The following is a 23293-nucleotide window of genomic DNA, read 5'->3' as shown; positions in this document are numbered from 1 at the left end:
GTGTCTTTAAGATTAAAGATGGTACATTGTCCGTTTAGATGTATGGCCAGATGCACTTTTACTTGAACGCGTACCAATTACTATAGCGAACTATATAATGGAAACAAATTATGTGTCATTTTGGTCCACAACTTGTCTAAGGTGCATAAAACCTTTTCTTATATGAAAATTGAAAATTTATTTGTGGAGAGAATTGCTGTAAGCTCTAGCAGCTTTCAATTCAATCCACTTATCTTGATATTTGTATTGTATGGATATTATATGTATGTATGTTATATGTAATGTATCTCTTGATAAATAAGTATGTTTAAATCAAACTTCACTTCAGTATAATTGTTAAGTCTGTTGAAACAAGACTACTTCACTAGTAACAAATTCTGCAGCAAAGGAACCTTAGCAATCTGCTGTTACTCATGATCACAATTTCTTACGTTGCACAACCGCCTATACCTATTAGAACATAGTAATATAAGAAGTAACATTTTTTTTCCAAATCTGATTGAACAATTTCTTATACAACCCGCAGAAACCTGCGCTGTGTTGAACTGATGAACCTTGTATTTTCCGTAATATTTCTTCCAAATTTTAGAAAAAAGAACACAGTTAAAGGTTCCGAGAGAACCTCCTACTTTTAAGTATATTATTAAAAAAATCATATGGATTTATTCCTGGAATTTGTTGATTTCGGTTCTACAAAATGGTTTACATTGTTACAAACGGTCATGAGCATTCACAAGGTCGTATGTAATGAGTTTAATAGTTTTAGCTCTTTTCAAAATGGCCGGCATATTAAAAAAGTCGAAATATATGGCATAGTCTGGCTTGCCGACTACGCGAATAATACCTAAACCTTTTTACTTTAAATGTACTTATTGAATAAACTGATAAAAAAATCAAGGAAAGGGTATAGAACATAGTTATGGAAAATTATGTTACTACATTGAATTTATCTAAACATGGCCGCCATAAAATTCATGAGATAGCATTATATGCGTAATCCATTAGGTTACAACAATCTCAAATGTTTAAATCAGTAAAAAAGAGAAACATTTGCTATTTCGTATTAAACATTTAATTGATTAAGTAGTGTGAAACAGATATATTCAAGTATTAACCCTAATATAACAATTAGTACATGTACAAGCTTTGGCAGCCTCAGCACCAATTTGCGAACATGTTTATTTATGTTCACGACGGGTAAAGATAACTAAATAGAAGACGAATTGTGCCTTTCTTCCAACATTTTACCGTGCATCCTCTAGCCTCGGAATCCAGTCTGACAATTTCAAACCTTTTTCTACCTGCAATTTACACTAATTAGCGCAAATTAAGTGGGATCTTTAATGCATAGATATTAGGTATGGTTGCTTCTGGCAAAGTACAAATATTGTCAACGGCTATGCATCTTCATACATTCTAGAAATACAAATGGTAACAACCATAGATAACCAACTAAGAATGACCCTTAAACGGAGTGAACACAGTATATTACTGCATGACAATAATGAACCTCCATCTATTTATCAAAAGGTCAAAATTCAAACCCAAGATAAAAGCACGTTAAGAACGCGGCCATTTCGATATAAATCTAAATTCTGGCCAACACTTGTTTCCATAAAGCGGTGGAGAGGGGCCAAGGGGCTTTAGCGTGCAATAACTGTATAGGGCAGTGCAATATATCTTCCATGGCTATATCAACAGCAGATTATAACTTAATCTCAAACATACAATATTTGTAGCACACTGAACCCCATACAATTTTTGACCCAGTGTCTGCATTATCGTCTTACTTCATAAAATCCATCTAAGCTTGCAGTCCTAGCTCTCCCATAGGGAACCCATCTGCCACATTATCCCTAGCATACCTCGGACATCTCTCAAGGAAATCACTCTATAGGTAGCATGTGGCATAACAATCAGCTTTCAAAAGCATCAATAAGAAGGTTCCTGACATTTGATTATGTGTCTAGCACCTGTGCATCTATGTAGTAATTTTGTGCATTGATTATCATTTATTACGTAAAACCGGATAAAATCAAATACCTTGATATTTCCTCTTTGTTCTTTATTGCATATCTCTTGATTAAAAACTTTATTTAACGTTACGTTTCACTGCAGATGATAAAACAAACCCGGAACTTTTATGTTGATTTTGTTATTTGTTACGTCATGACTTACTTCCCGTTTTTGTACGTAAAGTTCCGGCGCTCTGTTGATACCTTACTGAAAGAAAATAACTGCTATAAGAAATTCATTTGTTTGATTCTATTTTTACTAATTTCTTTATTGAATATTGCATACAAGAAAAAAAATTCTATCCCTGGTTGTAGGCGCAGATGGAAATATCAGGCTCTAGGTGTTTCTGCAGGAACTCTGCAGAGCCTCGTTACTTCGTAAACTGTTTCCGGATATTCCCCTCTACACCAACCAGTGAAAGAATCGTATGTTGTAACGAGAAAATGCATGAAATTTACAATTACGGCCAATATAAACGCCATGAAATGAATCCTCAGTATCAATTACCATTTCATCACAATTTCTAAACATTTTGCTACGCTTTAACGGTACAAACATTACCAGTTTCATTGAATATCTCAAATTCTATACTTTCCAATTAGTAATGATTGTTTTATGAAAACTGATAGCGAACGAAGTTGACTTGAGTATTTGGCTTCATTTATCTTTTCTAGTATCATTCTCATTTCCCAGAACTTTGAAAGATCATACTGCCCTTAAGACAACATAAGCTAGAGTAACGAGTTATGGATCCCGATCAAACCGGTTGCTGAAAGGCCTTCATGGTAACGTTACAATTCTTGCCAAGAATGCTGTTGCACACGTAATGATTTCTCATGGACACTTCTTGTACAAACCTGTTTTAGTATGTTTAAACGGAGTAAAGCTATTTCAATTTTATACATGTTTGTTTTCATTTGGATTAATGAAAGATGTATGTTTTAACACTGATATTGTTTAATTTATGAGTTATTAACAATAGAATTAAAAATGCATCTATATCTTACATAATTCTGATAAATGAGTTAAGTTATTACATTTGTTCATTCGACTTTATATAGAAAGTTACATTTTTACAAGTTTAGATTTTCATGTACTCTGATTGTGATGTTATGTAAATTTGATAGGTATGTGTTTCAGGTCTGAGTGGTGTACAAAGAAATTTAGATAACACATTTACCCCACTCAACTGCGATATCAACACATCGATCAACATCTGCAAGACAATATGATCCTCGAATATTTGTACATGTGAATGCTGTAATCTAAGACTTACTATAATTGTGTTTGTTGTTTAATTGGAACATGAAATTAGGAATATTTTATTTACTCCGACAAATGTGAGTGTAATATATTTAAATAGATGTTACTATCGTCCATCAAATTTTGAAACAATTTTTCAGCATTTGATTTGCTTTCATGATCTAATGTTCAAATCTTAAAATATAGAAAATAAAAGCTTTCCAATCTTCGTTATTTTAACAAATTTTGTATTAGTGTTATAAACGTGACCGTTTATATGATAAAGTAGCTGTGTATGCTTTAGATCTTTGATTAGAGCCTGTGCGGCAGAAAATTAAGTATCCTGATAGTAATTTTATAAATATAATTATAGAAAGCATGATTGTGTGTGCGAATATATAGATTAATTGAGCTATGAATAGTGTATATTTGTATTAATTTTGTACACTAAATATGTAAGTTATAATTGATGTAACCTTCAGAAAATAAAGTTAGTATTATTATTACTTTTAATTTTATAATGCTATACCGTGTATACACATACATCAACTTTACATGCGAATGCTTAAATAAACCTGATTCGCCTATAATCCATTACTCACTTGAGTAAGACTTGAAATTTTCATGCGCAACCCATTTGACTCCGGGATAATCTGGAGATTATAGGTAGAGAACTCAACCCGCCGCTCAGCGTTGATCAGCGAGTTATCGGACGATCTGTCCTGCAACCGGCCAACAGTGTGCTGTTGTTGTTTTTTTTTTCGTATTTCAGTCAGCACGTGTCTAACGGATGCTTTAATTTCCGGTTACCTTATGCTATTTATTCTTATTGTTTAATGTGATGATATGTGTACATTATAGAGCGTTGTGTTGTTGACAAATATCGGGGTATCCCTATCGGAATACCATTTGTTAAGGCTATTGTCCATAGAATTAGTCAGATATAGCATAAACTCAAAGATACAGATTTGTGCAAAAGCATTTTTTTTTCTGTTGTTAAGAGAATTTCTCAAATATTTTTCGATATTATTCTTGAACGTTACCATTATGATACTTTCCTTCTTAACATGTAAAATCAACATCCAATTTATCTTAAGGAAAATCGGGTTTTAACTTTAAATTGCTATTGTTTTATTAATCGGACACAACACAGCAAGTTGGAGTACATACTACTTGCTTGCGCTATATATCTCTATTTGCTTGTATTGTTGTCACACCCGCACGAGTGACAGTCGCCGTTACTGGATACGGCACAACAGTATTCCAGTTTCTCTTCAAAATAGCCCTGATAGCTTTTCGCCCTTTTGTTGAAAAAGCTAAAAATATAATTGGATCCGATGCTATTGGAAGATACATTATTGACATTGTTAGTATCCTAACTTCGGCGTAATGAGAGCTGTTTTCAATCTCATCGTAAACCGTGAATGCGTAGACAATTATCCACGGAAATGACGTCATGATGTTACTTATGACTATACAGAACATTGGTTTCAATATGGCGGTTGTCATTTTTCTCCGTATAGATGGAAGCACAGCTATTTCAGCCGGTTCACTTTTTGCGCCGTTTGTCAATGTGCCAGCCGATGCACCTGAAAATATATTCAGTGTTTAGAACTAAATATTTAAAAAAAAATATTAATGTCCCTTGACAATAAGGAAAAAACAAATCGGTATCACACCCAATGCCATTTATTATAACTTATAAGCATTTCAGAGAGAAAACTGAATCTTAAGAAACGTGACTTTTATCAACTTAAACCAGTGCTAAGGGGCGTTACAGGTACCATAACCTCTACTGAACTCGAACCAAGTCAGCTCTTAACCTACATCGGAACTCAGTGTTATAATTATTTCCTATCAATTCGAATTGTGGAGTCCAGTCTATAGGCACCTAATTTCTAAGATATAATTCTGTTTAAATTGGCATTGTGGACAAGTATTGTTGCACATTCCATTACAACTCGGGAAGATTAAAGAGCTATTTAACTGCTTGGCTGTGTTCTCTTTTCCCAAAGGCTTCATCTTCAGAGTCACTCTGCTTTCAATTATAATCATTAGATAATACTGCTATGACATTCAGCAAAATGGCCAGGCAAGTCATGAAAAGAGAACGAGGCACATTTATTCTTTACATTGCGGTTATAGTTGCGCTTAATCTAGTCTCTGTGCAAATGTTGCTTGGTTGCATTTTATGCTTCCAAAGAATCTTAAGTGCCATGCGGCGACTGTAAAATGTCTCCTCGTAGATCTACTAGGATTAGGTGTTGTTATATTTTCTGGTATTTTTTATCACGGAGAACATTCATTATATATTTTTACGTTTAATGTAATTACACTTAAGCCGGTGCATTTCACATTTCATAACCTCTCATGAACAAACATATTTTTCGATACAGATCTAATAATTTATAAGTTTGCTATTCTGTTGCTTGGCTGTGTGGATCCTTTCATGTACAGATTTTTCTGATTGAATATATTGGTATTAATCTCGTTCCATCGTCTGTTGATATGGTTATCCTCATAAAACTGAGATATATTTTATAGCAGTCATAACATTGAAACGGATTTGTTTGTTTAGACGGTAATCTGTTTCGATGAAAATTTCCTGCCTTTTTTATTATCGATATTGATGTTCTTACAACCGTATCGTTTGATGAATTAGTTTTGTTCATCGGCAATATTTTTATTAATTCCTAGATAACTATCTCTTAATTGCCATTAAGAGATCATATATGGGCAGTCTGTGACGAGCCACCTTTGTATTGTTAGCATAAATTTTATTTGGAAACGTGAAGTACCGTATTTATATTGTATAAAAATATCATAGAATGTCAGATAGGAAAATTAAGATCATTTATCCGATCAAAAGTATTTTAGATATTCATGAGTTTTCATTTTTCCCGAAAAGTACATCAATACGTTAGTATCATTATAACCTATGAATGCAACAGTTAACAACAGAGACAAATAAGCATTTTTTTTTTTGCTACTTAATCATCATTTTGCATTATGGTTAGTTTAAAAGTAGTTTTTTTTATGTATCAAGGGTCCAACATGTAACATCAGGACCCAGTTGTTCGAAACTTTAACAGGCGATTAAGCTAACTGTCGATTAACGTTTAGGGTTATATTTCAACATTTTAGAAGACGTTATGAGTTAAGGGTTATGAGCACTTAAACATCTTTGCAGTAAAATCAAAACACCGTACTAGTATTTCCCACAAAAACTAATACTTTTAATAAAACATTAACCGGCAGTTAGTTTAACAGCCTGTTAAAGTTTCGAACAACTGGGCCCAGGTTACAAGCAGAAATGCTATACAAATGGATATAAACCTAGTTCCTGTTCACGCCCATCGGGTACCTACTTAATTTTTGGCTCACCTGATTGCAATAAGGGGCCGTCAGTCACGGCTAAAATTGTTGATTTTTTCGCACAAACCGTTTTCAAGTATGTTCATATGGTTGTGCTGCAACCAAATTTGGTACCGTCGCATGGGTCAGCCTTTATCGGGAAAACAATTAAACATATTTTCTTCGAAAAGTGCAAGGCTTAGATGTATGATATTTTACGACATACAGTACTGAGTTTGTTCAAATTTGGGGTCACCATCAGAAATTACTATTTTACTAAGAATAACGTCTGGAAAACATGTCAAAAATCTGCTTTAAAAAGAAATACTGCTTTAAGATAAAAAAATAACCTTGCCCTAATTATATATTCATTGGTACAACGATATTTTGCCATTATGCTAAGAAAGCGAAGTTTGTCTTTTCTTCGCTAAAAAAATATTCATCTTTGCTACTAGAAATTTTGTCCTCTATAATTATTTGAGCTTTTTTAAAAAATCATTCTATTCAGAACATGTCACTGAAAATAGTTCCAATAACACATTTTTAGAAACTATGCTGTTTGCCACATTTAGGTCAAACGGGATTGTTTAAGTAGCGCCCACAGTCAAGGACTACTAAAATATTTTGACCATAGGTCTAACTTCTGCACAGAATTCGTGGTCAGTTTTTGCTGTGGTCGACAACTGTGCCTATGGTTCAAAATTAAAGCTACCCCTTACGTGTAATGCTAAAAATGATTTATCAAATATTTTCTTCAATACTGAATAAATTGCAAAAATCTGCATGCAGTTAGATAATACATGTACAATTGTTCTTGATAAAAGAAAACTTGAAATTTACTCCAATAAGAGACTTTCAGTTTAGGCCATTTTTTACGAAGAGTGAACCTCATTTTTTTACAATTTACATAGCTTACCTTCGACGGCGTTTCCGGTTTGCAGTATCGAAGCTTGCACAGCTGCTTGGCGAGCACGTGCTTGATAATATATCATCACGTAAGAGGTCACCATTGTGGCGAGTGTAAATAACACTATTAACGCGATTGAATAAATGTAAGTCAGAACTACTTCATCTGTGATTATTGACCACAGATGGCATCCGTGTTCATCCCTGGAAAGTTTGGACTGAATACCCATCAGTACAGATACCGCCGAAACAAAACTTAACACGTAAATGATCCTGTTTCCGCCTATAAGATGTTTTTGTGGTCTGGTTATATGGTCACACTGCACCACGCTCAGCAAGGCGGGAAATAAAAATCCCGCAAAAAGAATTATAAATGTTATATTTTCTTGAATGTCACATGATAACCTTAAAATTGTCGACGGAAAATTAAGCATGACAATGGCAAGAGGTACACACGTCGATATGGCGATGATGTTTTTGAATGAGATAGCCAGTAGCACGGGATTCACGTATTTTGTCCCAATTCTCTTCTTGTATATGCAGTAAGAGACGAACACATTGGCAACACTCCCAAGAAGCATGACTACAATCAGTAATAAAGTCGAAGAAAGTTGATTCCACAACTGGAACTTTCTGAAATTATACGCAATAATCAAATTATTACTTTGTGCAACAGATAATCATAAAGGTCGATATACATAAGCACGCCAAATATATTTTCGTAGGTATGACACATGCGCACTAAATCGTTTTTAAAGCGGCTTGCCTCAAGATCGTTCGACAACAAAAAAATATTTTTTTAGATATCTTGAAATAAATGCTATATTTCTTAAGAAGGCTTTAAAACTTAATTACTGACAAACTTTATGTTACGGAAACACATGAGAATTTGCGGTTTTTACTACTTTTTACGATGAAAATCGAAAAGCGGCGGTCCGGGGTCCGATTCCCGACGCGGTCATCTTTTTTTCTTGATTTAGAACTTTTAAAATATTTTAGAAACAAAAATTCATATTCAAGGCTCATGTTCATAATATGACCAAACTTCAATTTGAAAGAAAGATTATTTTTAGTCAAATCTGGAGGCATGCTGCTTTAAAACGATTTCACTAATAATCATAGAAAGGAAAACTTTATTAAATCTTTGCACTATTTCCGTGTTTTTCGCGTTTCTTTTTTTTTTCTCAAAGCAATTTGAAACCATTTTAAGAGTTGTGAAAGGGTTTCGTCCAAGGATAAGACATTTCCAAGTGAAAAGTCTGGTCAAATCAAGTAACACCTGCACACAAAAGCCATCTGAGCATTCCTATCGATCTTTGAAAACCTTTTTCACGGTCTATGGGCTATATTCATAGACAAAACTCCAACACCACTCATTGAGTACACTCAAATAAATTGCCTAACGGTCACGTCTTCACTCAGGAAAGATTCCATTTGTATTCATAAAGGTGAGTGACAGTCGAGTCAACTCCCAAGAGTGAGTGAATGTTAAGGGAGGTCCTGGGGACCCTTGAGTGTTTCTCAAGGTCTCATAATGTAAGTTTAGATGATAAATTTACAATATTTAATTAATTTGAAGGTAAGATAACAGTGTCATTTAAAAGCGAAAGTTCATATTTGTGCAAGGTATTTTGAAAAAAATATATTTAGTTCTTATTTTAAATACATGTTGCTGAGGACGACGAAAACGTAAAAATACCCAACAAATTAAAAGAATGTTGAATTAATAAAAACGGTTAAAGATAGATACAGGAAATCAAATATACATCTACTAAACCTAATCTGACGGGGATCATCAGTCACTCTCAGAAACACACGTCTTAGTAACTAATATTTACATTTCACAACCCTAGATATCGGTTATTTTTTCTTCTTCAATAATTCTGTATGTCATGAAGAACCCATCATTACGGAAACATTTATTTTATAAAAGATATGAGCCGCGCCATGAGAAAACCAGCATAGTACGTTTGCTGTCTGGTCAGGATCTATGCTGAGAATGGAGAAACTATTAGCGAACCGTATGGATCATGACCTGACTGCGCCGATGCGTAGGCTGGTCTGGATCCATGCTGGTGGCAAATTCATCAGTCAATCCCAAAAACACACGTCCAAGTAACAAATATTTACAAGCCTAGATATCTGAAAATTCATACTGAAAAATATAAATATTTCCCTCCGACTTAATGTGTCATTAAAAAAACAATATTCACCAAATCTCATTCGAAAACATTTATTTCACAAATGATATATATGTAATGATTGGAATTTACGTGGACTGGCTTTCGGAAACACCAACAGTTAAAGGCACGAGTATTATTCAGATGTTATAAAATCTCAATACAGCGGAAAAAAAAACTCATGTATGTTTAAGTATAAATTTTGTTTTACTAACATGACTAATAATACTAATATTAATACGTTATATAAAACAAATGGACGGACGGGCAAACATTCAGACAGGCAATAAAACGACAACTTCCGACTTGGCAAATTGATCTGCAAAAATAACGATTAACACTTTTGTATACCTTTGATGTTATTGTCATATATACCGTTATAATCCTATAAATATATTGTGTACAATGAAACCAATACTTGAGTTACCCTTCCGAAAGTTAAGATTGAGTGGGATTTATGAATATGACATTCGACTTCCACTCACACTCCCGCAAGGTCTACTCGAGGCCTACTTGAGTGATACTTACCCAAGTTTGAGTCAAGTGTGAGTTTGAGTGGCGACTATGAATATGGCCCTATGTAGAGATGGTACCTAAAAAAATCAAATTCATCTTTATAGGGTTTTTTCAGAGTGAAATGATAGCTAAAGGCACCAATTTCCTAAATATATTTATGGTTTTCCTCTTCTCTATGTCAAAAATAGAAATATTTGATATCTAAACAATGACTTTCTCAAAATATCTGAAGCAAAATGGACAACTCTTGTTTTGACCGTTTATCAAAGATTTTAGGACTTCCCCAATTATAGTCTATATCAAAAGCTCCCACAGCTAAATAAATTCAATAGAGTATAAGGTAAATTTACTCTACTTTCAACATTTTGAAAGAGCATATACTGAATTTCCTTTTGTCTTTTAATAAAGTCAAATTCCAAGACTAGCCAAGAGTCTAAAACGCTTGAAAAAATTCTGAGTGAAAGAGAATGGCATGCTCTTTATTATAAGCTTACCAAAACCATACCAAAAATGTACCTTAAAGAAATTATTAAAGATTTTATATTGTAAACAAACCCCTACACCATTTTACCATCAATATTTTCCACTCATGAATGCACTCAATTCAGGTGATAATTGTTGATATATTTGTAAATTAGAGGCCCCAATAAAAACCTTTTTTCAAGTTGTGTAAACAGTATATGTTTTAATTTAATGTTGATATCTGAAATTATCCGATTTCTTTGTTTTCAACAATAAATAAAACACCTTTTAGTTTGTTTAACTACGACTTCTAACGAAAATCATCAAATAGAGTAATCTCCATATGCTTTTTCAGCATTTATTCATTTTTCAAGGAAAGCAAATGATCGTGCTAGTTCCCTCCAGAGAATGTTTAAATTGAGAATTGCTTAAAATACATTACATAGAGTAATTACCTGTCAGCTACCTTAACATATAGTAATTACAATCACTACCTTAAAACATTGCAATTATTATATTTGACGACAATGAATTTTTGTGATACCAATTTAACTTTTTTTATTATTTCTCATTGTTAGATATATACATTTTACATTTTGATATTTAAATGTTGTGTAAACCAATGTATCACCATTGAGAACAATAAATAAAAAACTTTGGCTAAAAGATCAAAACTTAATAACGTTTCTTAATGTCGTTAATTTTCTTCAAAGGAATGTATGCATTATTCTATATAATCTTCATGCATTACTAAACTTTCTATCAGGGCCTCACTACAACTTACAAAATAACTGTCAATGTAAGTCATGAGAAAAGCGTGCATATTGTGTATGAATACAAACGGATTTAAACAAATGTAGGTCATATTTTGTCTACCTGATAAGTTGTTTGAAAAAGGACCTATCTGATTTTTCTTTCACTTTTGATCAATGTTTAATGTTGGCTTCAGTCTATTGATCAATTCAGAGTTGCCCCCCTTTGATTTATTTGGGTAGGTACCATCTCTACCCTATGTTTCGTAAATGTTTAAATCTGAGTTTAGTTTATGTTTTGTTCTTATTAACGGTCCGGGATTCCTTTCAAGTATTGCCACATAGTTAAAGATTACGACAGTATGAATTATAAATACGATAGATTATTAGGTCCAGGCGCTTGTCAAATTATTAACTCGAAATTATGAAATATGTAACTCGAAATTTTGGAAAAATTCGACGTCGTAATTCAAAACTTAGTGTTCTAATTACCTAACTATTTGTATAGGCCCTAAAAATTAACTGGGTGGCTTGTGTCGCCCTCAGGTAGATATCAGACATCCGGGCGGCTGTGTCAGTAATTAAAGTGTGAAATGTTTTCAAACCAGTGTGTGCTCATATAGCACGGAAAACAGCCAAAACCAAAGATCTGGTACTTAGGTACCTTTGGATTTTGAGAACCGGATAGTGTTTTTTGAACTTCATATCTTTCACCGTTTTTGACCACACCTGGAAGTTCGAGCACCTACCACACCGAAACATACTAAAATGTAAATGTAGGTAAACAGTTTGGTTACAGTTTGAAATCAGGTGTAGCTATATAGACTAGGGTAGGTCATACATTGGTGTATGGTATCATATGTTCAAGTCCCTACATGCTGGGTACAATATACTGGTATTTCTTGTATGTAATGTTTCCACTTCGCATTTTGACCATCTAACAGTCAATTAAAATAGCCAATTTACATTTTTGATCTTTGACATTGACAGACGGACAGACCATCAGGGTTTTCAGACAAAATGACAAGTTTTGACATATGTTTGACTTATTAACTAGAAACTGCGAAATATCAATTGAAATTTCCAGTTAATATCTCGAAATTCGGAGTTAATAAAGAAAACGCAATTTCACTAACGCTCCTCCGTCGTAATTTCAACTAATTGGCCGTTTGTAGTTTTGACTTTCGTTCAGTTTATATATATGGATAATATACGTACTAAAAAGAGGGTATAAATGAAGTTAATTACAGCTTCGTAAAAATAGTCAGTCACACTTCTCCTTTGATGTTTCAGAACTGTATTTTGTCATGCACCTAGTCATATCAATATCATTTGAGTTCGGATTGCCGATTTAGTGACAGTTCGCGCATAATTATTTTTTCCGGAATGGATCATAACGCAAAAGTTCATGCATAATTACTATTTCCGGAACAGATCTTAACGTAGAAACTGTATACGTGTAAGGTCGCAGAAAGGAAAAGAAACAAACAAAACAAACAAAAAAACAATCGCTTGTGAATTTTGTCAACAATAATCCATTTTTGCTGAAGTATTTGTCCGTTGTAAAACTTTTCTCTAACGGTTTCAATTTTGACTTAATAGCGCCGTATACACGTGTAGAATATTGACCAGTTATATAGCTAAAACTTACTGACCGGCGATAGTGATGTAGTTAGTGTAATTCATGTGCAGCAGCTTACTGGAGTATACACACAAAAAATGGAAAGCAAACAAAACCTGACCACTGCAGTCGTGTTCAGTCAAAGTGAAACTTGTCCTTAATGTTACTAAAATCACAAAGAACATATTCACTTTGGACTACAACTTCCACATTTTTTTCTATTACACTGTACTATAGAATGTGATCCCATATATAGCATAGCATGATGCACATTTTTTTTTCGGAAAACGTGTTACAGAATTTTTAACAGTATTCAAACCGACTGAACTTAGGATATGCTTCGTTTTAAGTTACATATTTTCCCACAAGCAAAAGAACAATATGCTTCCAGCATTTCTATAACGATGTATACTTCCAATAAAAAACACTAGATTACTAGATATCTAATTGAACTAAATATTCAAAAATTTAACAAGTAAATGAGAAAAACAAAAATCAAAAGTAAGACTCAACGAAAAATATGTATTTAATATTCGTAACAAGAACATGCAACAGCCGCCTGAACAAATTCATTATGAGCCTAAAACGGTTATTTTAAAGTGGAAACTTACGTGAATATAAGGTGTTCATGATCACCATGATGGTCTTCAGCGTCTCCCTCATTGTCGTGCTCCTGTTCGTGCGAGTGTTCACTCGTATTCATTTTAATAGGGAAGTTTTTTTTTTACAAATTTTCTAACATTATGATACAGTTTTCCGTTTGCAGAACAATCGAATACAAAATACACTTTTTTTTAAATTCCTCATTATATTGTTTTAGCTTTCACTATTCACTGATAAAGATAACATTTCCTCAATTTAGCAGCGAAATGACGTTCGTTACAGAGCCTTTCACAGAATACGAAAGAGCGCTGACCGCTGGCATATTCCAATAAAAGCGCGTGTAAATTTATTTAAGCTTAACAATTTATTAGCATAACTTTGTTGTTAAAGACACTTCATATTAATGTGTAAAATATGAGAATAATAATGATAATAATAATAACAACAATAAAAGTAATGACAATAACTAATAATGCATATTTACATTCATTATACATTTTGTATGGTAAGAACATTGGCGGTAATATTATCAAGGACGGCTCTTTAATCGAGACTGCACGCGCAATCTGACGTCATTCACAAAAAAACATAAACAAAATGGCGTCGTTCGAAAAAAAAAATCTTTCAAAATTGGTTTAAACTTTATTTCAGCAAGTTTGACATACATGGTATACAACAATAAATACATGAAATTAATGGATCGGAAAACAAGTTATTTAAAACTTATATAAATTCCTCTCCATATATGAAATAACTACAAATCATCAAATACCATATTGTCAGGAATCATGGCTAGTGATAACTAATTTTATATGACAAATAAGAATTATATAACATGGTTGTAATGCTATCTGTTTCTACTGAATTTTGTAAAATAAAAAGGAGTGTTGCTTGAATCAAGTATATACTCACGGTACCGGGGTGCAAATCGACAGAGCAGGGCCGAATTAGGTAGTAAACCTTTTTGTTGCGAGAATGTAACGCTGAACATCAACGATTAGAGATTTATTCTGCTCGAAAGAAAGCCTATCGTTGCCATTGAGAAGATTGTTTACTGACAATGGACATGGAGTATTTAAGAAAAACCTTTCACGAATTGTTTGATATTTACGACAACGAAGCAGGTAGTGATCGACAGTCTCAGTGTTTCCACAGGTGCAAAGAGCGGATTCAGTTAAAGATCTTCTTTGGATGTCATAATTCAGAGAACTGCACCCAAGACGCAATCGAGTATGTAGAATTTGTCCCTTTCTAGAGCCACAGTTAAACAGAGGAGAAGATTTAGATAAGTTTTTGTTTAGTGCTGATTTGAAAGCTGTTAGGGTAGCTGCTTCTTTTGTCGTTTGTGGTAATCCATTCCAGTCACGGATTGTTTTGGGCAGAAATGAAGAATTGTAAGGCTGTGTCCTGGCGTTTACACTTCTTATGTTTCTTAGATTGTAGCCTTCATCGTTAATTTGATCACGACCTGGAATGAGATCAGACATGTAAGATGGAGATAGACCATAAAGCATTTTGTAGAATAAGATGAGACGATGTTTTTTCCTCCGCTCTGCGAGGGTCTCCCATTTCAAATCATGTAATAGTTTCTGGATATTGCATAATTTTGTTGCACCGGTTACTATACGAGCTGCTTCATTATGGACTGCCTCAATATCATTTTTCAGAGCTTCACTACAGTTGTCCCAGATTACATCTGAGTATTCAAGAAGAGGGCGAATGAATGAAAAATACATTCGTTCAAGGCTAGAGCGGTTAAGCACAAATTTCAGCGACCTCATTATTCCAATCCTCTGCCATGCTTTTTTCAGTTTGGAGTGTTTGCGTGAGAAGACCATTGATTCAGTCTTTGATGGATTGAAAGATACTAACCAGGACTCAGACCAAGAATGAATACTTTGGAGATCTGAATTTAAGGCAGTTGATGCTTAATTGGGATTTTCGACTATTATGTACAGACTGGTGTCGTCAGCAAAAAGACGAATGTTAGAGTTGGTAATAGAGACAATGTCGTTGATATAGGTCAAAAACAGAAGAGGTCCGAGTATGGACCCTTGAGGAACGCCAGCATTAATCTGAGACCAACTAGAAGAGGCGTTTGCATAGACGACAGAAAAATTGGACGCCAAAATTTAAAAAAAAGAACTTTTAATTATAGCTTAAACTATTTTTTCTGACCATAAGAATCAAAATTGAATCGATACGTCTGTATGATCTTTCACTGGATTTAACGGTATTTTAAATAAAAACCAGGAACTGTATTTTTATCGGAAGGCGAATTACAATCGAAAGTGGGCGGGTCTGTTTGGCTGTTCTATTAGGATGTTGAAAAGATCGATATCGATTTTTTTATTATGATACTCATGGAAAGCAAACCACTTATTTTGTAGTAAGCTCCCGTAAAAATGTAAATATAAGAACTGAATGCATTCTTATGCGTGTATACGGGTATAAACCACTGATTCATAGATTTGCAAGAAGTCCCCGTGTGGTTTATACACGTAAATACGCACACAAAAATTGCATTTAAATCGTAATTGAAACCTTGATCTTTGCGTTACAGCCTTTTTTTCTTATACAGATATTGATCTTAAGATATAAACGAGGAAGCAAATTAAATAAGTAGGGTGCGGGGGCGGGGATTGAGGACAACCTTTCGACAACAACTTAATTTCTCCTTTCAATTTGCAACGAACTTTTATAACAAACTGCTTAATACCATTATATCTGTATGCAGTTGTGTTTACCCGTAATTGCTGCTGTTTCTGTGGAAATGAAATTTGCTTGGAGACCAAATTTTTTTTTTTTTTTGGAGGGATGGGGGGGTCAAAGTATATATTGTTCCCCACTCGCCTGCTCCTATCCTACCTAGAAATCTAAGCCAATTTGCTGGCTTATTGGCGAAATTGTCTCCCTTGAAATCAGCTTATCGAGTGTATCGGTTAGAAATAAAGAGAGGGAAAATGTTTATGGTCACAATAGCCTAAATAGTTTTCCCTATATATTCTATATAAAACTGACCTTTTTCAAAGAGCTACCAAACATAGCTAGACCGATTTCAGAGAACAAATTCTTACCTCATTTTAAAGAGTTATGATAAAACTGATATAAAATGAAGAGAAAAGTAGGGTTCATGTATCTTCTAAGAGAGATTTCTCTGGTCACATTTGCTTACTGTAAACTGACATCAAAATCACACTGCTGTGACCTGGAAGTACTACTCATACTAAAATTGAGCTTGACTTCACCAAATACAACCTGCTCTCCCATTTTTCCTACCAAAATGTCAACAATACATCCACAATGAAATTTAAACAGAAACTAGCCTCAATTTAGACCTCTGTTGCCATGCCAAGTGAAAAATTAGTGTTCAAATACCTGGCAGCCATTACGCGACTAGACCAGATGGCTCCCACGCTAGTTCCTTTAGTTTAGTTAGGCCTTATTACATCAAATAACATCAAAAGCATTATCTGACAATATTTATTAAGCTATTAAAGTAATCTACAATATTTTGTACTTTCTTTCAATAAAATTTTTATTAAAATAAAATATGATCTTCTTGCTTCCCTAAGCGTTTGAAATAAGTGACTGGTTTTGATCCCGAGTCCCATTGATTTCTATAGGAAATAACAAATTTTAATCTTTACATGGTCTTTTTTAAATGAAATATTCTCATATTTATACTGACCTCACAACATTTATTAAGTTATTGAAATAAACTAGAAAAGATAATCTTTCTTTCAATGAGTTGTACAAAATATTCTGACAACAACCAAATATTTGAGAACTAAATACAGACAATGTATGGTGACTTGAATGAATTGTTCAAAGTAAAAAGGTTGTCTCTAGACGTACAACACTCAATCTGTAATGTATGTTTCACATAGATTCCTCTTTTATTTATGTGTTAACTCTTATTCTAACATGTCTGAGTTTGATTGCCAGCTGTACAAAGAAGAAGTTCAAGCTCTTTATATTCTGCGATAAGCAACGGTTGACATGCGGACCGGTGAGAGAGCATTATGACGTCCATTATGACGTCAAATTGCCGAATGACGTCCGGTTCATTACTACTCAAGTAAATGAAGCCCGGCATAGGTTTTATACATGTAATAATGAAAACACTCAAGGCTTTTTGTGTTCTTGTGGTTTGTCGTCTAATATATCACGGTTCATCGTTCAGAAGCTAAGATATTTAACTACTCGAGCTAATGCCCTCGTGGTTCAATTCATGCGCATCTGAACTTTTAATCGCGGTAAATTAGACGGCAAACCATTCTCGAATATAGCAAAATATTGTATATACATCATTGACATATATCAGATCAGTATGTTATAGTATTGTTGAGGTAATCAGTCACCTTCCAGTAGGGGACTTTGTCTTACATGGCAATAATTCAATAATCCTATGTAAATTAGGAAATTAATAGCATCTGTATAATAGCATAGTAATTTGTGTTCAAGGGAGCGCCACTCGTGTCTTTCTTGTACGGCTGTTACACTTGAAACATGTTACCCACCATACTGCATGTAGCGTTTAACCATTTCTATTGTGTTTATTAACATACTAGTATTGTATATCGATGCCAAATTTTCAGCTGAGTATGGACAAGGGTTTTCTTGCATACTAGACTGGGATTTCTAGTTATTTCATCGGTACTGGTACACCACGAGGTGTAAGATGACTCTCGAGCTCTAAATGACGTAAAACGAATTACATCTTTGTAGCAGTTTCGTGTAGTAGTTATAATGATTTTACGTGAAACCGGATCAAATATCTTCATAGTTCCTCTTTGTTCATTACAATATATTTTCCGCTTCAGAAACATTATTTTACGGGAAAAAACGTAACGTTTCACTGCAAATGATAAAACAAAACTGGAACTATTACGTTGCGTTTGTCTTTGTAACGTCATGACGTACTTTAGTGGACGCATTGGTCGAGAGGGCTAAGACGCTTTCCTACGGAGGTGAAGGCCCCTGGTTCGAATCCTGGCTACTCCCATTGCGGTGTGTCCTTGGGCAAGGCACTTTATCACGATTGCCTCAGTCGACCCAGCTGTAAATGGGTACCAGCAAATTGCTGGGGGTAATGTATAAATGGTTTTAACTGTTCTTAAAATAAGGTCTCTCAAAAGCTCTGCAGAGCTTATGTTAATTGTTTCACAAGGCGACGGTAAATAAAATTTACCTTTACCTTTACTTCCTCTTTACGGACGTATAGTTCCCGCGCTTTGTTAATGCGCTATTGTAAGAAAAAATGCTATAAGAAAGTCATTTGTTTGAACTTATTTTTACTATATTTCGTTGCATATGGCATGCAAGAAAAACATTCAAGTGCAAATTGAAATATCCGGCTTTTGGGTAACTGTTTACGCGGTAACTCGGCTTAGCCTCGATACCGCCAAAACAGTTACCCTCGAGCCGAATACTCCCATCTGCAGTGAAAGAATCTTATATTCTGTGAAAGGGTTTTGGCTTATTCGTTACTTGTAATAGTGTTTCCTTTATGAAACCAATACTTTAATTTGCATTTTAGGATATTCTAGTGATATGCGTGTTTCCAGTTGAGATCTGTTGCTGCAACAAAGCCAAGATATTTACAGCGGAAACAAATATAGGATTTGATCGTGGATAAGATATAGGGGTTTAAATAACGTTTCTACTTTTTGTGATGTGTAGTACTTGACATTTTGGGGGTGTTACTCCATGTCCCGTTCACTTTCTCATATTTCAGAATTACTTATAAATCATCTTGGATGAATTAAATTGCTGAAAAAAAAAAAAAAAAAACTTAATGATAAGTTTTAAAAGAAGTTGACGGTGAAACTTTCCTGAAGTCAAGCAGAATAAAATCAGCTTGTTTGTGATTACTAAAGTAGAAATGCTGTTGATCATTATCATTCGTTAATTGAATGAGGAGAACTTATGTCATGAAAGTCAAGTCGAAAGTCATAAAGAATATTACATTTCGTAAGGTCACACTGGCCATAGCTTTATCAGATCAAGTGGTTCCAACGTTGTTTGAGCGGTGAATTTTACGCCGATCAGATTGAGAAATATGGCCGATACTACAAATTTCCGGAATTGTAAGTATGAGTTAAAGGAATTTCTACCCGTTAGATAACGAATCAAATGAAACCGATGGGTGCACCTGGAGCGCAAATGTGTCTATATTTTAGCACATGTGTCTATTTAGCTGAGATTTGTGCCGTTTATTTAAACACTTCTGTACAGTCCGGCGGGGGAAGGAGATTTTTGACAGTTTTTTGACAATATCGCCTCAAATTTAGTGTTTTTCGGGAGCAAGTAACTGTTAAAACACTTTTTATGTAAAGGGCTACCTCTTAAAACAAAGCATGTGTATTTTCATAGAATTATTCAGGGTTGTTTCTGAACAATCGGCTGAAAACCTAATACAACGCCGTCTCGAGTGGGTCGCTATGCAACGCAATCAAGTGGATACCGGTCTGTGTCTTACTTGCGAAGTCTTATTCGTCTTAAAAACAGTCATTATTTTCAAAGCCTAACAATGAATAAATCAATTTGGAGAGTTTTATATCATTATAATGATCCCGCCATTTCTAATATATTGTACTTTTACAATTTTATGCTCACTTAACATTTCACATATTTTTGCGGACATTGTCAAAAAACATCAACACATTTATAAACATAAAGCAAGGATAAACATCGAACAATATCATTAAGTAAATAATAGTATTAGTTCGTTAAAACAAGAACCAGTTCACAGATATTTTTCTCCTCCACGAATGGCACTGAACAGCATGCCGAAATCGGGTTGACTCTTTAAATCAGTATAGTTACAGTTGGTCGCTTTTAATCCCTTAAAACCAATACATTGTGATTTCATTACTGATTTGTTGTGCATTTAAGCTGTTCATACAAAATAAATAAAGTTTGGTCCATGATAAAAGTATTGATCAGTTGTTTGTATATATTTTCATTCATATTCCTGGTGAAACGTTCATTTATTTTCAGAGAGATAAATCACAGAGACCATTAAAATTGGCCAGGGAAAAGGCAAGGTTTTATTTGTCCTCCATAAAACAGAAACGATGTAATAAAACTCTATGGCCGCCGTTTAAAAATGAAAATACAAATGAAATACAGACACCAATGAAAAAAAAAGTTTTGTTGGAGACAGTTAAATAGTACAACTGTAACACGTCTCTCTTAGTATTGCTAGTCCGTTTATTTTCTTTCATTGGTGTCTGTATTTCATTTGTACATTTATACATTGATACCACACCCATTAAATCCGTTCACTTTAGCTGTGTCTATCCCTCGCTAACATTGCCTACTCGTGTATACTAATACAAAAATGGTTGGAAGAAGGTCAGCGTATGCCGTTGAAATACGGTCCTATATTAAGAATCGTTGTACTCTTGGCATAGGGTGTAAAGACATTTTTGATGATATATGTTCTGTTTATGGGCATAATGAAATATCTTTTTCGACAGTTATCCGTTGGTTTAAGAAATTCAAATGTGGGTTAGTTTCAACAGAAGATGAACCACATGGCCGTCGGCCGTAAACAGCAACGTTTGCCAAGATGGTTGCTAGAGTGAGAGAAATAGTTGCTACTGATGCAAGATACTCCGCTAGGCAAATAGCTAGTATGATTGGCATCTCATAAGAGCAGCTCATACAATTCTGAAACGTAATTTGAAAATGAGAAAGATTCCCCATCTGTTGACAGATGAGCAGAAAAAGGCACGCGTGCAATGCGCAAACTTGTTGCTTAAATAGTTTCCAAATTACAATGCACGATCTTTCGCAAATGTCGTCACTGGTGACGAGACATGAGTTCACTTTTTCGAGCCCAACCGAAAGATTCAGAACAAAAAATATGGGCAACAAAGTCTGGCAAAAGACCATGCATTGCAAAGCGGACCATGAGTGTCAAGAATGTAGTGTATGCCATATTCTTCACAACTCTGGGTCCTGCCATTCAGGTTGCTGTTCCTAAAGGCAAATCCGTAAATTCGAAGTTTAACAAGACTAAAGTTTTTCGACAACTGAAGAAATATTTCAAAACTCGAAGACCCGCAACTGGTTTGGCCAATGTCAGATTGCTACATGAAAATGCGTCATCGCACAAGGCGTCTATTGTACAAGACTTTTTGAAGCAGGAAAAGGTTGTTGTGCTCGCTTCATCACCCTCCTTATTCGCCTGACCTTGCCCCGTGTGGCTTTTTTTTGTTCCTTAGGCTCAAGAATACCTTTCTGGTCGAAACTTTGTGCAGCGCAAACACCTCGGTTCTGCAATATTCCAGTGTCTTCATAGTATACCTAGAAAATACTACGAGAAAGGCTTCAAGGATTGGATTAGAAGACTGAAATTTTGCAAATCTGTTGGAGGTGAATACTTCGAGGGGACCAAATAAAATTTTCATTTAAATCTATCAAGGATACATTTTTATGTGCTCAGATGCATTCATATTTGAACAATCCTCATAAAGAGTCAACCCGCTTTTGGCATGCTGTTCAGTATACCATTCGTGAAGGAGATAAATGTCCTTGAACTGGTTCTTGTTTTTACAAACTATTACTATCATTTACTTAATGATATTGTTCGATGTTCATCCTTGCTTTATGTTTTTGTGTTGATGTTTTTGACAATGTCCGCAAAAATATGTTAAATGTTAAGCGAGCATAAAATTGTATTATATATATTTAGTACAAGATATTAGAAATGGCGGGATCATTATAATGATATAAAACTCACTAAATTTATTCATTGTTAGGCTTTAATGACTGTTTTTAAGACGGATAAGACTTCACAAGTAAGACACAGACCGGTATCCACTTGATTGCGTTGCATAGCGACCCACTCGAGACGGCGTTGCATTAGGTTTTCGGCCAATTGTTCAGAAACAACCCTGAAAAATTCTATGAAAATACACACGCTTTGTTTTAAGAGGTAGCCCTTTACATAAAAAGTGTTTTAACAGTTACTTGCTCCCGATAAACACTATATTTGAGGCGATATTGTCAAAAACTGTCAAAAATCTCCTTCCCCCGCCGGACTGTACAGAAGTGTTTAAATAAACGGCACAAATCTCAGCTAAATAGACACATGTGCTAAAATATAGACACATTTGCGCTCCAGGTGCACCCATCGGTTTCATTTGATTCGTTATTTAACGTGAAGAAATTCCTTTAAATCATACTTACAATGCCGGAAATTTGTAGTATCGGCCATATTTCTCCATCTGATCGGCGTAAAATTCACCGCTCAAACAACGTTGGAACCACTTGATCTGATAAAGCTATGGCCAGTGTGAAGGTGAGAAGCAGCAGAATCAGTGTTCTTGGGTTTTGTTTAATTACGTGTGGTGTTTCATGTGTGACAACAACAACACTCGCGTTTATTACTGTCAGGATCGTGTAGACTAAGGAAAAGTTCTTGTTAATACAATCATCTGTTAATATACATGTAATATTATTGACCTCGCTACATGCTTGTGTTGCACGTAAGGCATGAATTCCTTCAACAGTTATAAACTTCGATTTGATACGAAAAACCTGTGTTTACACGTATAACAGCTTTCTCAACTTTTTCTGAATTCATATCTAGTAATTGAAACTTATGCAAAAATGGTAGGAAAAGA

At 34.5% G+C, this 23293-nt stretch overlaps 1 protein-coding gene across 2 annotated transcripts; it reads right to left on the bottom strand.

The window, feature by feature from the left end:
• Window positions 1-4042: 4042 nt before the first annotated feature.
• On the bottom strand, window positions 4043-14065 carry LOC123523348 (uncharacterized). 2 transcript variants are annotated; one of them, XM_045301033.2, is made up of 3 exons: window positions 13661-14065; window positions 7520-8151; window positions 4043-4847 (listed from the first exon to the last, which is right to left on the bottom strand). In XM_045301033.2, the coding sequence occupies exons 1-3, from the start codon at window positions 13750-13752 to the stop codon at window positions 4441-4443; spliced, it is 1131 nt and encodes a 376-aa protein (XP_045156968.2). In that variant the 5' UTR covers window positions 13753-14065; the 3' UTR covers window positions 4043-4440. The 2 variants fall into 2 exon arrangements, with proteins under 2 accessions (XP_045156968.2, XP_045156969.2); XM_045301034.2 differs by having other exon boundaries at window positions 7529-8151; window positions 13661-14061.
• Between the last annotated feature and the right edge of the window lie 9228 nt (window positions 14066-23293).

Source organism: Mercenaria mercenaria, chromosome 3 (genome assembly GCF_021730395.1).
Source record: "Mercenaria mercenaria strain notata chromosome 3, MADL_Memer_1, whole genome shotgun sequence".
Lineage (NCBI taxonomy): Eukaryota > Metazoa > Mollusca > Bivalvia > Venerida > Veneridae > Mercenaria > Mercenaria mercenaria.
The sequence above is the reverse complement of the archived record's forward strand: the minus strand, read 5'-3'. Positions and strand labels throughout refer to the sequence as shown.